Source organism: Coptis chinensis, chromosome 6 (assembly GCF_015680905.1).
Source record: "Coptis chinensis isolate HL-2020 chromosome 6, ASM1568090v1, whole genome shotgun sequence".
In the NCBI taxonomy this organism is placed as follows: Eukaryota; Viridiplantae; Streptophyta; class Magnoliopsida; order Ranunculales; family Ranunculaceae; genus Coptis; species Coptis chinensis.
The window spans coordinates 76,072,525-76,089,588 of record NC_141461.1 but is presented as its reverse complement, the minus strand read 5'-3'; the positions used below and the strand labels follow the sequence as shown (position 1 = coordinate 76,089,588).

Sequence of the window (17,064 nt, the reverse complement as noted above, 5' to 3'; positions counted from 1 at the left end):
GACTTTGTAATTACTCTGATCGTGTGTGCGTAGAAGTAAGGCCTAAGCTTTTTAACCGAGAACACTAATGCGAGGGATCTCTTTTCGATCTAGGAGTACCTCGTCCTGCGCCGAAAGCGTAGTTCGGCCGACGGCACACCGATGTTGTTCTCTTGGGTAGTAATTCAATGTATTGTCGAAACCATATAAAACAAAGATAAAACATTATCAAGATAAAACAACACTACCATTTGGAGGGAGGGAAACTTCGAGGTCGATGCTTTGGCTAAAGGCAGGAGCATCTCTACAACCCGAATGAAGCTACCTGGACAAATGGCAGACCTACATGGTTGGTTGCAGAAGTAGGAAGCACCTTTTGATAGGCTTTTTAGATTTGATTAATTGTATCCTACCCTATAGATATAAATAGTAGTAGATGTAGTTTAGCTTGATTCCTAGCAGGTGCATTGACCGCTAATCTCTTTGTACTCAATGTACATTTCACTTTCATTTTTAACAGAATTTATACTTACAAAGCATAAAAAAAAAGGGTTAACTCCCCCTAGTGTCTAAGAGTCTATCTCTAGAGATGATCATAATTAACCTTGACCTATATCAAATTTCAAGCACTTATGAAACCCACTGCTAGTCGACCATTTCATTTTGGCCTCATATTTTCATGCACTAGTAGTAACCCCTATTCAAGTATTCAACTAAAAAAATTCCAGCTGCAAACAAACACAGAAAATATCAGACTGCTGATGTTATTGGTCTCCATCCATGCAAAAACAAGAAAAAAAAAGGTGGCAAATATCGTTGGGTATTTCGTTTCAGTCCTCCACTTACACAAGTTTCAATACTCCCTATTTTAACTTTTTGAAAATCAGTCGACCGTTGAAGCTAGCTGCGTAAAAAAAGAGTTGAGTCATGGTGGCAACACTGAGGAAGAGACAACGACTTTTAGAACAAACACTTGAAAGTTCTAAACAAATCAAAACACAATGACCATAAGGGACAAACAATCTCAATCTACCAAAACATCTAATGATGCTTTTGGCCTTCGGTATATACTTCCTAATATAGTGTGAATACAAACTCCCACAGAATTCTAATCATCTAGACATAGATTTAGTTATTATAAATTTAGACTAATATCATTTTGTCACATTCAAGACACAATTTCAGTCAGCAAGACCCCCTTGAACTCGGTAAGCATGATTAAACAATGGCGGACTTGAGCGTGAATACAAAGGGCGGCAGCAGAGAAGGAAACTCGACAAGGAATACAAAGGGCAGCGGCTGAGCAATGAAGACCTAACCAAAACCAAATGACAAATCTAAAGTAGAAGCATAGAGAGATAAAGCGAGACTTTTACTATTGCGATATGGAGATAACAGTTTAAACACTTAGTCATGCCAACCGATAACTCGGAAGGGAGACTACAACAGCCTAAGGATGACATGCAACCAAGAACAGATGATGCAAGGGAATCCACCTAGAATCTTACAAGATAAATTCTCGCAAGCTCTCTTGTATAATCAACCCCTACGGAATCTAAAAAAAGGAAACCACAAATCAACAAAATCCACTCAAACTAAACTTGGCCTTCTCGCCACAAGTCCAACCTCCCCGTGCACGACCTCTTTGCTTGAATCCACCAAGACATGGATACTAGCCTCTTTAGGACTTTCAAGAAACTAAGACGGTAAAACAATAGCTTGCATGCATGTACAAACAAAAGCAAAATAAAAATTAAGAGAAATACGCACCAGAAAATGTGTGTAAGTCTACTTTTTACAAAAGTATCCCAATCTTCTTGACTGATTACTTTTCTATACAACTTTGGTATTTTCTTGAGTCTCTTCGGTTTATTCTTAAAAGGTAAGATGTACCGTCTAGTAAGACGAGACTTGAATGCTTTCCACAACCTGCCCATCGCACTTGTACGAATAGATTTTTCGTTTGTGTCCAACTTAAATTTTTCCTATTTGTAGGTAGCATATTAGTTAATCATGTAAACAAAATGAAATTAGCTTATAAAGCATTAGATTAATGTACCTTCAAAGAGATCCACAAATTTTTTTTCTTCAATGTTGGTGATACATCTTTCCAATTAGTTATTGTAATCCTTACTCTTGCCCTCACCAAGTAGCCTCCATAACTACCGATGTCGGTTCCACCTTGACCAATTGGTTGCCTGTGATTCATTATAAACAACTCCTTGATATTCACCCTTTTTCAATTTTTTATTTTTACACACTTTTGCTTCTTCCGACTTTCCTTTTTTTTGCTTGAACCTTTTTGCTACTGCCTCATCAACTTCCATATCTTTTTTGAGCCCAACCGCTTCTCGAAGTCTCGAATGGTCTTCAAAGCCATCTTCCGAAGTTTGAATGCCCTTGTGAACCATCTTTGAGTTCGAATGATCTTCTCGAGCCATCTTCCGAAGTCGAATTCTCTTCGAATTTGAATACTCTTGTGATTCTCAATGCTCTTCCGGATCCATGAGTGTACCAGTAAAGACCATTTTGTTTTGCAAGGTTTGTCAATATATATATATATATAAAGCTTCCACCAAGTAGGTCTTTAATTGTTTAGAAATGTAAACATGCAAATGTAAAATCCCATTAAAAGACTAGTCATCTCAGTTTAGCTGTAAGTTTAACACAAAAACTTGAAACATTCTTAAAACCCGATAAAAAACAACAAAAAATAAGAAAAAAAAAAAAAAGTCCCATAATGACTAGTAAGAAGTCTTATTTAACTTAAAGAAAAACTCATTCGGCTCATTCAACCCAAATCCCCTTCACAATTTTCACGAGCATAAGGCAATGGCAATTCATTAGCTAAATCAAAGGAGTCAATAGTTGGCGTAAAAGTTTTTGTGCAGAATGGAATCATCATCGAACCCAAAGATCATCATTCTTATTGCGATAGTCTCTTTCGGGGAGTTGCAAGGACAACTGACCATCCCATATTTAGTTGGTCACTCACATAAAAACTTGCTTGGCTTGGGACGCTTAAAATAAAAGGGTCGAACTTGTGGCCAACTTTACCAAGTTGCACTTGGATGTGAAACCCAATTCATCAACCTTAATGCCTCTCTTGTCATCCAACCCAATCACACTTGAAAATAGGAATCTCAAGGTCAAGTAATCCAACACCCATACTTCAAGTAAGCACACCATAAAAGCACATATCCAAATTACAGGATTCTTGTCCTTGGCACTAGAAATCTGCATTCTTTGAGGCCACTACACCGACTCCTTTGTTTTGGTTGACTAGTTTAGCTTCTCGGTCCTTTGTGTGATAGCAAAACCCTTAACTTCATATCCGGAATATTTTAGCACATCTAGACTAGGTCCCATGGCCAAAAACTGCAACGTTTCTGGAGACTTTGTTATTTGGTATGTCTTGCTCTTCCTCAACACGGTTCTCAAACAATATTAAGAACAGTGTTTTAATTTTTAAGTAACAATAGAGTGTTAACAAAACATACCTTTTGGCGAAGCCAATTAATAAAGGTGCGATTATGCTAAGCTTTTATCCATTTTACACCCTTGTGCGATGATTTTGAAGCCTTAGGTAGTCCATATGCTCCCTTTTATGTTAATAATTAAAAGAATACAAGTATTAACTACCGGTTCCCTTATGGAAAGCGTTGGAGATAAACATCTAGTTAAATTGAACTATTGTGTGTTTATCTACTTACTTGATATAAGGTGAACTTCTTTCATGTTTTCCAACACATAAAGATGTGCTTGTTGCCGGACTTCTCATCAACTTCAACAACATGCTAACCCCCCAATCGGGTCTTCCACGCAAATTGTATCTCCATCTTCCAAATCATTGTCTGCATCATGTTTCTTGTGGAAGGAACTCCAATTGCATCTACTTCACTCAAGAATTCAGCACAAAACTCAACAGCTTCTTCGCAAAATTATTCTCCGCCATACATCCTTCTGGACGGTTTCGATTCCTAACATATCCCTTTAACACCATCATGTACCTAGAAAGTTTTTTAAAGCTTTAAACCTTTGATACGTGCATTGTGAGACATTTTTAATAAATAAATTAAAAAAATCATTCACTTACCTCTCAAAGGGATACATCCATCGGAAAAAAACTGGACCACATAGCTCGACCTCCCTTACAAGATGAACTGTCAAATGCACCATGATGTCGAAGAATGATGGTGGGAAAAACTTTTCTAACAAAAACAAAGTTACCACCAAATCTTTCTGAATATTATCCAATTTCGACACATCCACTATTTTTGTGCAAAGAGCATTAAAGAAGAAGCATAACCGAATAATGGTATACCTCACATGCTTTGGCAACACCGATCGTATCGCCACAGGAAGAAGTTGTTGCATTAGTCGGTGGCAATCATGAGATTTAAGACCATATAATTTCAAATCTTTCATTGAAACACAAGATTTGAAATTAGAACAATATCCATCCGGGACCTTCGGTTCAAAGCATCCCAAATGTGTTGCAAACTTCCTCTTTTCTCTTCTCTAGATAATGTATAACATTTGGCGGTAGGTAGAATCTTGTCCCCTCTTCTCTCGGTGCTAGTTCTTCCCTTTTAAGTGCATCTCTACAAGGTCAAGTCGGCTTTGAAGTGAATCCTTTGTTTTCAATGGAATGTTAAGCAAAGTCCCAATGATGCTATCACACATTTTTTTCTCAATATGCATGACATCCAAGTTATGTCTCAAAAGCAAATGTCTCCAAAGAAGGCAACTCAAAAAATATAGATCTCTTTTTCCAAATGACCTTCCTCATGATTTTTGTGTACACCATCAGTTTTCCTCCGCTTTGGTGTTTCAGATCCTTAGAACTTATATGCTCCTTTCCCCTTTTTCTTTTTCTTTGAACCTTTGGACCTAATTCGCCTTCTCCTTCTTTGATTTTTTTGACTTTCTAGCACTTTCTGGTGGCTTTCCCCATGAGTTTTGAAATGCTCAACTTTTGTGAAGATTTGCACCCCATTCAATGATTCGGACTTGATCGCAGCTCTTTGCTTACCATTAAATGGTCTTTTCTCCTTTCGCACGGATGGTTTTTTCGAAGCCATCTCCCGTGCCCTGGTATACATTCTTTTGCCGTGTTTCAATCTAATAGAATCTGTATTTTCCCCGCGATAATTGGACAAGCAAGATACCCTTGATTTTTGATAAACCAAATTTAAGTTTCCAAAGGCGGAAAATCGATTGTCCACAATAGCACAGCCCTAAGTATAAAGGATTCTTGCTTATAGGCATCATATACCTCAACACCGGGCTGCCATAACAACCTAAGATCTTCAATCAAAGGTGCAAGATAAACATCAATGTTGTTACCAGGTTGGTGCGGACTCGATATCAACAATGTTAACATTAAGAACTTTTCTTCATGCATGACCATGGTGGCAGGTTGTAAGTCGCCAATATAATAAAGCCAACAACTATGTCCGCTGCTAAAGAGAACTCAGGTGGATTAAAGCCATCGGTTGAAAGTGCAAACCGAAGACTTCTCGAATCAGTTGCAAACTCTGGCCAAGATTGATCGACGTGTCTCCATGCTTGGGAATCAGCTGGGTGACTCATTTGACCATCAACTACCTCTCTTTCATTCGCATGCCATACCAAATTCTTCGCCGTTTCAACAGATTGAAACATTTTTTTTAAGTCTAGGGATTATTGGGAAATACCATAGTACTTTTGCTGGAACACTATAATTTTGGTCAGGATTATTCTTTTTCACCTTATACCTTGACGCTCCACATGTAGGACAAGTAGTTCTATCCTTGTTTATTAAACCTCTATAGAGAATACAATCATTGGGACATGCGTGAATCTTCTCATGCTTTATTCTAAAAACAGACAAAGTTTCCTTCGCCTCTCTCTCATGGTCAAAGGCAAATTTTCATTGCAATGGGAGCATATCCTTAAAACAGAGCCAACACCATAGAGAAGCTTTTATCAAACCACCCACTCATTGCCTTCACATTGAAAAGCTTAACGAGAGATGATAACTTGGTGTATTTTTACACCCGTCATAAAAGGTAAATCGCTTCTTCAATCGGTTCACAAAGTTTTTCGGGGTTCCCCATGAAAGTCTCCGAGTGGCCTCAAACATTTTTTGCGATGTTTGCGGCCTCATCTAGTCCACCCTCATCAAAACCTTCCTCGACTCCCCTACTCGATGTCGACTCCTTTGGAGCATCTTCCCCATGCCACACCCATGTGCAATACGTTTGTTCAATCCTTTTCGTTCTCGATGATGGCGCCCCACCTCCACTATATCAAATTTCGTACATATTCCCACATTCAATGCATGGACAGGTATACAATTCTTACGTTTTGCATTATCAAAAGCAAATGTAAGAAACCTGATTAACTTCTACATGCATATTCAAAGAGAAAATATATCTCGACATCCATGACTTGTCCATCTCAAAGCTACCAAAACAAAATACGATAAGTCCTTATCGCCGACAAACAAGCAAATAACTAAAAATAGAGTTAACTGAAAAATATAGTCTAGTTTAAAATTAAAAACAAAAAATCATATTAGATAACCATTTGTGAAACCTTCGTTTATAGCCCCTAAAGTAAACCCCGTTTCATAAAGTTTATAAAAAGTAAACCTTCGTTTCATAAACCAAAAAAAAAACACTAACGACCACCTCAAATCGGGAATAAAGCACAAATTGTAAAAAAAAAATCCAAATCAAATGAAAACCCATACCTTACTTGATTTAACTGGATATTGTTGTTCGAGAGAGTTGTGAACACGTAGAAATCCTAATCACAATCAATTGAAATTCCCTGTTCCAAAAAAATATTGGTATAGAACTCAATAACCAAAACTTTTATCGCAACAAATTCAAAATCGAATAGAGATAAAGAACTAACCTTTGTCCGCCTTCAATTACCGAACTGAATTTTGGAGTGGTAATAAATTTTAGATGGAGAATGATGAAGAGAGAGTCGTGGAGGAATTGATTTAGGTTGAGAGAGTGAAGATAGAGTCGCCAAGTGTGTTTAGAGTTTGAGTTTGAAGGAAGCTCGAAAGTGTTTCGTTTTTTCGTGTTTGTATGATTACAGAATTTGAAGAGTTTCAACTAAAGCGGGAGTTGAGCTTAACGTGGGTGTGTCGTGGTTTTTTGTTTTTTAGTGGAGCCGTGGGTAGACCAAAACTACCTAGGTCATATAATGGGTCAAACGGTCACTTAAGAGTCGGATAATACGTAACTATTTTAGTGAAATAGTCACAAATAGTTCTCCACACATATACACCTTCTTTAGAAAAAAAAACCATTTGTGACCGTTTCGAAAACGCACGTCACTAAAAACTTTTTAAAACAGTCACAAAAACCCTTTTATGCCATTTGTGACCGTTTCGAACAGAACAGTCACAAATACCATTTTAAAACAGTCACAAAAAGCCTTTTTTCTACTAGTGATGCGTGAGATTGTAGAGGCATATCTTGGTTCCACTGTGAAGAATGATGTGGTTACTGTCCCTGCTTACTTCAACGACTCTCAGCGTCAGGCCACTAAAGATGCTGGTGTCATTGCTGGTCTTAATGTTATGCGTGTCATCAATGAACCTACTGCTGTGGCCATTGCTTATGGCCTTGCAAGAATGCTGGTAGTGTTGGTGAGAAGAATATTCTGATCTTTGATCTTGGTGGTGGTACTTTTGATGTCTCCCTCCTCAATATTGAAGAGGGTGTCTTTGAAGTGAAATCTACAGCTGGAGACACCCATCTCGGTGGTGAGGATTTTGATAACAGGATGGTTAACCACTTTGTTCAGGAATTCAAGAGGAAGAACAAAAAAGATATTAGTGGAAACCCAAGGGCTCTTAGGAGGTTGAGGACAGCGTGTGAGAGGGCGAAGAGGACACTTTCATCCATTGCTCAGACTACCATGGAAATTGATTCCTTGTTTGAGGGTATCGATTTCTACTCTACCATTACTCGTGCAAGATTCGAGGAACTATGCATGGACCTCTTCCGAAAATGTATGGAACCAGTTGAGAAGTGTTTAAGAGATGCCAAGATGGACAAGAGCAGTGTTCATGATATTGTCCTTGTTGGGGGATCAACTAGGATTCCAAAGGTTCAGCAGTTATTGCAGGATTTCTTTAATGGGAAGGAACTATGCAAGAGTATCAACCCTGATGAAGCTGTTGCGTATGGTGCTGCTGTGCAAGCTGCTATTTTGAGTGGTGAGAACAGCGAGAAGGTTCAGGGCATGGTGCTTTTGGATGTTGCTCCTCTTTCCCTTGGTTTGGAGACTGCTGGAGGTGTCATGACAGTGTTGATTCCACGGAACACCACCGTACCTGCCAAAAAGGAGCAGGTGTTCTCTACTTACTCCGACAATCAAACCGGTGTGTTAGTTCAGGTCTTCGAGGGCGAGAGAACCCGAACAAAGGATAACAACCTTTTGGGTAAATTTGAACTCTCTGTATCCCTCCTGCTCCTCGTGGTGTTCCCCAAATTACTGTCTGCTTTGACATTGATGCGAATTGCATATTGAATGTTTCAGCCGAGGACAAGACTACTGGAAAGAAGAACAAGATTACTATTACCAATGACAAGGGCAGGTTGTCTAAGGAAGAAATTGATAAGTTGGTTCAAGAGGCAGAAAGGTACAAGTCAGAGGATGAAGAGCATAAGAGAAAGGTGGAGGCAAAAAATGCCTTGGAGAACTATGCGTATAGTATGAGGAATAGTATGAAGGATGAGAAGATTGGTGGAAAGCTTGCTGCCTTTGATAAGAAGAAGATAGAAGACTCCATTGAACAAACAATCCAGTGGCTTGACGGCAACCAGCTTGCTGAGGTGGACGAGTTGGAGGACAGGAAGAAGGAGCTGGAGAACATTTGCAACCCCATTATAGCCAATATGTACCAGGGTTCCGGTGGTGACATGCCCGGCTATATGGATGCAGATGGTCCGTTGGCTGGTGACAGTGGAGCAGGCCCCAAGATTGAGGAGGTTGACTAAGCTGCCGATAGTATGCTTAGCTTGGAGGAACAGTGTTCCTGTTTTGATCTTGTACAGTAACATTAGAGGGCCACCATTTTTTTGCTTTTGTTTTTGTTGTTTGACTTGTTTCCCATATAATTATGTAGTTTAGAAAGTAACTGTTTTTGAGATGGCCGGATTTATATAGGATTATAGGTACATACATAATTTATACATAATCTTTCTGTTCACTTTTTGTTTCATATCCTACCTACATTAATATTGGTTCTTCCAGGATGCTCATAGTGAGCCATGTCAGCAAAAAATTTAAGTAGGTACCCAAAATTAATTAAAAATCAGGACAATATTTTGATTATTTGCGAGTCAGTCCCTACTAAAAATTACACCATACATTGGATTTGGTCGAGATTGGTTATGTGTTTTCGAGATCCATAAAATTATGAGAAAACAATTACACACCACATTAAAAAAGGATTTGTGATATATCTACGAATCGTAAAAACAGCAAAATTGATTCAAAAAACAAAAAAAACGTCATTCTACTTTAAACTACGAAACCTAAAAACCCAAATAGCCGACAAGTTCTATATATTTTGAAACTCTTCATAATTAAACTCCTGCAAAACCTCGAAGGAGTCTTCATCAACTATCTTCTCTCTATCTCAATCAACACCCAATCTTATTTTTCCACTATTCTTTCAAGAAATTGAGATCTATATTAAATTTTGAGTTATTCTTTTCGTATTTTTTGGTTAGAGATTTCTTTTTGTATGATTTGTTTTGGGTAATGGATGAAACCATCGTCGTCCTCAATCCAATCTATCTTCTCAAATCGACAATGGCCATTTTTGTCAAACTCCCTTTCTCTTCTACCTTTGTTTCTTTCTTATTTTAATTTTTAGTTTTGATTCACTTATCACAATATAATGGTTGACTCTTGATTTGTAATGAATGGTTTATGAGTTTCAACGTCTGACGGTTATGGTTTTAAAATGACTAAAATTTAGGTTCTTCTTTCCATCTTTTCATTTCAAAATGGGCATGTTCAGTATATGTTGTCATGTTATGATGCAGAACTTCGCTATGATTGCTTCAAACACCTTTCAAGCAAGGTATCAAAGTTTATCCTACATTTTCGTTTTCACAACAGTTGATTTCATGTTGTGAAATCACAACAGTTGACACCCATCACCACCTCCAATTTCATAACACAATCACAATAGACTCTTAGCTCCTGCAAGTCTGCATCCCACCAAGATGACGACATAGTCATCCACACCATCATTCAAGCAGAAGAACCAACAACATATTACTCCCACCGTGACAGGTGCCTCCATATCGGCGATAAGAACCATTGCTACAATCTCATCCACACAAGAGCATCAGTTGTTCCTCTTGTCAAAGGACTCACTCCAGTAATACTTTACTTCACAGATGATGATCTCAACAAAATATATGCCCCGCACAGACAGAGATGCACTTGTTGTCCAACTCAAGGTCAAAGGCGTCCGCATGTAGAGAATCCTAGTTGATCCTGGTAGCTCTTGCAACATCCTCTACTACAACACTTTCAAGCAGCTTGGCTTACCTGAGTTTGTCTTGATCCCAACAGTCACCTCAATCTATGGCTTTAATGGATTACAAACTGACCCCAAAGGCAACGTCCTCCTACCCATGTCCATCACGGACAATACAAGCTACGAAGTCGCAATGCAAACCCATTTCAACGTCTTTGACATCCCATCCTCATATAATGCCATCTTGGGGAGTCGTTGGATCCACAACATGAATGTAGTACCATCCACTTTGCACCAAGTCATCAGATTCCTTAGTCCACAAGGCATTATGGAACTATGCAGTGATTAGCTACAGGCACAACAGTGCAATCGAATCAATACTGGAACTCCCCCAGAAGAAACTCTCTACTAGACAGTGTTCACTCCTCCTCTACTACCCACTAAGTACTCCTGCTGAACCGGCCCCTGAACAAGGTTCGATCTCGACACCTCCAATTCCTAAGTTAAGCACTGATGTTCCAGGCGTCCAGGTCAACATAGGCATAGAAAAAATCCCCCAACATCTGTTCATTGGCAGTGACCTAGGACCAGTTCTCTATGACCAGGTTGTAAATTATGTTACAAGGCAAGGCCCATCCCATTGCATGTTTCTTTTGGGTAATAAGATAAGATTTTTATTTTATTTTTAAGAGGTTAAAAATTGAGCCAATGGTATTTTTTCCACGAAAAATTGGTCTGCAAGATGCCAAATTGCCAACATTTTATTGAAGTGGCAACAAGCTAAGTGAATAATAAAAACAATTGTTTCTAAGCACAATTCGCACTAACTAAATTTGAAAGCAAAACTATTGGCGTAAATTTGTTTACCAAATAAATATATATATTTTTTAATTGCCTAGCATGAACCTAAAAAATTCTTTTTAAAAAAACGTAGTAGGTAATATCGCCAAGAACATTTGCATTCAGCATTCAGAGCGAGTTCATTTGGATAGAATACAAACAAGTTTTCAACATTTAGCATTCAGTGTTCAGGATTCAGAGGGTGGAACTATTCAACATTCAGAGACAAAAAAACAAACGATTCCTTAGACTACTAACCTACTCCATGTGAGACTAAACCACATACTAGAACTTAATTACATATATCTCAACATATATTATGCCAAAAACATAACCTTCCATGAAACTCCTTTGATCATTCGTCTGGTGATAGTAGTCTTCCATAAGAAATCCGATGTTTCCTAGACAACATAACGAAAGAGGCTACTAACAAAATCATTACTGGAATACAAACCATTCGGACCGTTGATATTGTGGCCAAAGAAAGGCTATAACCAATATATACGAGGGATAAGGAAAGTGCAAGCCATTTGATTGGCATGTGACCGGTGACTTGCAGTATTACTACTGTGGAAATAACAAATCCAGCAGTAGCGAGGGATGAGATTGCGCCATATGCAATGGGATTAGTAGTAGCTAAAATAGGTGTTCCCGCAGAGTACTCTTTACCATTGATTTCACCATTATCTTGCCAAAAACCACCAGGCGGGTTTACTCCAACTTGGAGCGTTGCTGTCATAACAAATACAGTGGCTGTCAGTAATGCATTTTGGTTCTTTCTCACCTCATCTTGAGGTAAATTGAAGAAATTCAGTAAATTTGCTAGATATTTGTCTTGACGTTGATGAATAGTTTGTGCACTCTTGGCTCCACCACGGCGGAGGATGCGTTTCAATTCAGCCTGTACGGCTGGAGCAGGAGTCTCTTCTAAGATGTCTAAAGCTGTTCGACCTTCGCTATCTTGGACATTAACTCCTATTACCCACTCTTGCAACTTCCATGTACGAAATACCAACTCTATCATCTACACAAGGATAACAAACATATCGTTAAAAACAGTTATATTCCATCTTTAGATAATATATGTTTTCCTGCTGTTGCAGGCGCAACATGCGTTCCCCCCTTAGCTACTGTGTGTAGCACCATTTGCTGACAGCATCCCTTTTTTAATAGAAAAGTTACTATCTTCAGCGCGCGTGCCCATTACTAGTAACTATAAATGAAGCAGTAAAAGACGACAACAGGATAGATTATTTGCCTGGAATTGTCGCTTAATGATCGCCAGATGCAGAACAGTGTTTTCATCTTCATCTACCCAACTTAGAATCTCATCTTTTTCCAACAATTTAATGCAGTCTATCAAGACTTTGAAGGCTCCATACTGATTATTCTTCACCGAAAGGTGGAGAGCCGTCTCTCGTCTAACTGTCAACTCTTTGACTGAATCAGGGCAAACATATTATAACACTCCGTGTTTTATTTATTTTATTTTCCTAATAATATTAATAGTAATAATAATAATAATAATGTAAACAGATAAAACAGAAATAGGATATCCAGTAGTTCGGATAAAACCCGTAAGTAAGTAGATAGGTTTAAAACCCTTGTTTTTGGGAGGTTTTAAAAAACTAGAAAATAAGGGTTTCTCATATGAGTTTTAGGGAAAAACAAAAAGGGAGAGTTTTACAGAAAGGAAGAAAAAAGGGTTTGAACGAGAAAGATTATCTTTTCGCGCGACAGTCGACTTCATTCTTTGGGGGTTTTTCTGTTTTCGGAAAGCTGTTCGGTTTATAACAGTGAGTAGATACTTTATGTTTTTTTTATAAATTTCTCGTTATTTGTTAGATAAAAAAAAAAAAAAAAAGGATCGCGGTTCATCTTGCGGTTTTGATACGGTTTCGCTTTTTCCGCAGCTTATTCTATCTTTCTCTCCTCTGGTTTAGCAATGGAATTTGGTTATATGTTAGCATAGGGAATTGGTTAATAACTGAACTCTAAATTGAATCGGCCGGAACTCGGAACATAGCATCAATGGCGTCGCCATCAGCTGAACCAAACCGTTCTTTGTTTTTTTCTGAAGTGTGGTTTTTATTGATTTGTGGTAATGATAAATTGTTAACTGTGAATGTTTATTGATGATGTTTGGTTGTGGTAGTGAAGGGTTGGGTATTGAATTGGTGTTTGGATTGATTGGGTGAGGGAAGCTTTGAAATGACCATTCCGGGCGCTCAACCAAGACCCGAATCGCGCCTGCTTTTTATTGTTTGATTAGTGTTTTTGTTTGGTTTTTTTGTGGAGAATTTGTTGTTGGGTTGATGGTTGATTGTTGAAGGGAGATTGGGTAATGGAGAGTGTGATTGAAGCTTGAATAAACCTTTAATGGCGTCGTTCGAATTTTCTACAAGATAAATGTAATCATGATTTGATGGTATAGGTAGGTGGGGTTTTTGTGAGGATCAAAACCATTTGGTTTTTTTTCATCATGGATGGCCGGTGGTGGCCGTTGTGGTGGTCGGTGGTGGTTGGAGAATGAAGGAGTGAAGGAGATGAACAATAGCAAAAAAAAACAATCTTGGGCCAAAATCGTGGGCTAATATCTTTTTATTTTTGGATTTTTAAAAATTTGACTTTTAAGATTAGACTATGGGCCTTAGGATTTGGGCTTTTGGGTTTTTGGAGTTTAGGCCGGGTTGACCAATGTTGACTATTAACCAGAGTTGACTGTTGACTTTGACCAGGGTTGACTTTGACCAGTTGACCCAAAATTTGACTTTTACCTAAAATTATGATTCGGTCTAATAGGATAAGTCTAGGACTATTAACGTGGTTGACTTTAGGCTAAGACCTTTATAAATATACATGTGTACGTGTATTTACTGCTTGGTGATTTTTCAGTCTTTTGCGATACACAACGTTATGACACTTATACGTTCATGAAATTAATAACGCGTAAACTCAAAAAATAATTTAATCAAGATATTCATACGTTCTCCAAATAATATATACAATAAATTTCAATAATCGTAAACAAAACTTACCGCGACCCTTTAGAACTCTCCACGCCTAAAGTTTTGGAATTTGAGTTTTACGACCGATGATGTCATATGTTAGGTGGGCATTTATTGAATGTGCCATAAATGGCCCGTTAAGCGTTATATAAGGGTATTCATTGAATGTCGCATGAATGACCCGGGTATTCATTGAATGTGCCATGAATGGCCGTTAATGATATGATAGGTATTCCTTTGAATGTGGGGAATGACCTAAGGTGTTCATTGAATATGCCATGAATGACTCGAAGTTTTGTGCCCAAAAGGCTGTGAAATATGTGTATGAAAGCCCAGAGATGGCTATGATATTGTGGTATTTGGTGGGAGAGAGCACACGGCGAATGTGTGATTTGGCAAATGTGTGGAGTGCAAATCGTGGAGTAGGTACTAAAAGGGTGGGTGTACAAAAAAGTAATTGATTAATTGGTAAGAGAAATGGATTTGTTTATACGAGGTGTGCTTGGGTTTATCTTTGAATACATATAGAATATCTACATATGTTATATATACAAATTCTAACTTTCTTTTTGCGGGGAGGATAGACTTAATAATATTTTGTCTTGAGGACGCCGGTCCTACCCCTTATCAAATGGGCGGACATCGGTAAAGTGTAATTCAATTATTTAGATATTAAAAGGAGTTATTAGAATGAGTCAATAAAATGAAAGTTAATAAAATGAAAGTTTTGCTTGGGAAGAAACTATGCGGTTGAGATGACGGAACCACCGTCTTTCCAAGCCGAATGATTAGGTTATGATAGATTTAAAGTGTTAGTTGGATAAGTAAAGTTTGAAATGTGTATATGTATTTAGTCTACTCATACCAACAAATTCAATTTTCGACTCATGTTTGCTTTGTTTTTTTGGTAACGGTGTGTGTTCTTGGGAACATAAGGTGGAAGGCGCGATGGAACGGGCGTGTGATTGGGCGGTGGCCCCTGGAGCGATCCGTTAGTTTTCTTTCAGGTCTGATCTTATTGGAATGATGTAATAACGTAGGTTACATTTTTATATGACATGAGAATATGATGTAAGAAATTGTTATTCTTAAAGTTTGTTTATGTTTGTATTGGGATGGAAGAAAGTTTTTAATAAAGTGATAGTTGAGGAATTTGGAGTTTATTTGTGGTTAAGTTGATCCTGTTGTGATGTGGGTTTTAGGTTTTGACATGTATTGTATCCCCCGTCATAGCCTGGGTTTTTAGACAATTGAATATAGTGATGTTTGAAATATTTATATTTCAAATATTCATTATTTTAATTGTTTAGAAATTCGGACTGTGACACATATATCATTTTCCGCAAAAGAAAAGTGTTATCTCCAGCTGCAGCTACAGAATGCAAAGGAGTTTTACCTTCCTTTCCTTTGACACGGACAAGTTCGCCATCCATTGTTAAAAACCCCCTAACTAGTTTCTCATGTCCATTTTCCAGAGCCAAGTGTAATGCGCTAAAGCCGTTTAGGTTTAGCTTTCGACCCAGTGAAGGCTTTAAAATCATAATCTCAAGGGCAAAATGGGTGTGCCCAGCTGATGCTGCTGTGTGCAATGGACTGTCAATGAAAGGATAACAATCTATTGTATCAAGAATGAAAGGATCGCTCGCAAGTGCTGCATACAAGGCTTCAATATTACCATCTTGAGCAGCTTGAGTTAAAGTTGGAGCAGCTTGAGTTAAATTGGGATCCATCGATTCCTGAAACCAAGAATGCAGAAACGTTTAACACATTTGAGGCCGCGTTAGCTGGGAGGGTATTATTTTATCATGAACAGTGGCGTGTGGATTCCTCCAAGCATTTCAAGGGAATTATCAACCATACACCGACACGTCTCATTTAATGTTACAAACATATAACTCAAACCACAACAAAAAAACAAAAAAAAATACTTAGAACCAAACGCGGAACCAGGATTTTACTCAAGGAGGGGTGGGTTATTATGAAGTTAGACTGTAGATTTATTTTTTATCATTTTTTTTATTTATTATTATTTTTTTTTTAAATTTTTTTTTTATTGAAGGGCGTGGGCCTCGAATCCCTGGATGAGTGTAGGTATATATATAGATACACAAAATTGGGGCGCGGTAATGGCACCCCAATAAATGGGACTAGCACCCCTTTGATAAAAAGTAAAACAATAATGATTATTCTTTATATGTTCTTTTACACCCCACGTGCCCATAGTTCTACGGTAGGCAGTTGCCGCGAGATCGCATATCCCATGGTAGGCAGTTGCCGCGATATATTTTTTTTGTGTTTTTATTTTTTTTTCACTTCAAATTTTGCGTATTGAGCACATATGACATATGGATACCTCATTTTTTCTTTAAAGTTTCTTTATACATTCCAAGAATAACACAAAAACCATGATAAAAAAAAATATACAATCGAGTCATAATTTTGCTATCTCACGGCAAATATTTTCATATGCTATAAGAAAATTTTGTGATCAAATTAATGAAAAAGAGTTTTGATAATTAACACAAGCAAAGACTCAATTTTAGTAAACAAAATAATCTCTGCGGCAACTAACTTTTTTTTATTGTGTCTATTAAAAAAAATTAAAAAGACCAACGGCAGCCAACTTCCGTGGGATATGGGATATCGCGGCAACCCGATGTTGTGGATTGTGCAATCCCGCGGCAGGTGCTTGCCGTTAGTGTTTTTTGTGTATTTAATGAAGGAGTG

General features: G+C 37.9%; 1 protein-coding gene and 1 pseudogene across 2 annotated transcripts in view; one reads left to right on the top strand and one right to left on the bottom strand.

Annotated features, from left to right (window-relative positions):
- Positions 1–9,005, top strand: part of LOC147494512 (heat shock cognate 70 kDa protein 2-like) — a 31,687-nt pseudogene extending 22,682 nt beyond the window's left edge. The window contains exon 4 of the transcript XR_015199925.1: positions 7,419–9,005. The product of XR_015199925.1 is annotated as a heat shock cognate 70 kDa protein 2-like (transcript). The remainder of the gene's footprint in view (positions 1–7,418) is intronic.
- Positions 9,006–11,480: 2,475 nt separating this feature from the next.
- LOC147494511 (ankyrin repeat-containing protein BDA1-like) lies at positions 11,481–16,082 on the bottom strand. The gene is made up of 3 exons (XM_086568161.1): positions 15,658–16,082; positions 12,588–12,783; positions 11,481–12,353 (listed from the first exon to the last, which is right to left on the bottom strand). The coding sequence occupies exons 1-3, from the start codon at positions 16,065–16,067 to the stop codon at positions 11,685–11,687; spliced, it is 1,275 nt and encodes a 424-aa protein (XP_086424287.1). The 5' UTR covers positions 16,068–16,082; the 3' UTR covers positions 11,481–11,684.
- Positions 16,083–17,064: the final 982 nt, after the last annotated feature.

Bases quoted from the DNA above. Each gene is read 5' to 3' on its own strand.
- LOC147494511 (XM_086568161.1), bottom strand. From the start codon at position 16,067: ATGGATCCCAATTTAACTCAAGCTGCTCCAACTTTAACTCAAGCTGCT. The intron at 12,784-15,657 runs GTCCGAATTTCT...GTTATAATATGT, and splicing joins AAAATGATATATGTGTCACA to TTGCCCTGATTCAGTCAAAG. The intron at 12,354-12,587 runs GCAAATAATCTA...ATCCTTGTGTAG, and splicing joins TCATTAAGCGACAATTCCAG to ATGATAGAGTTGGTATTTCG.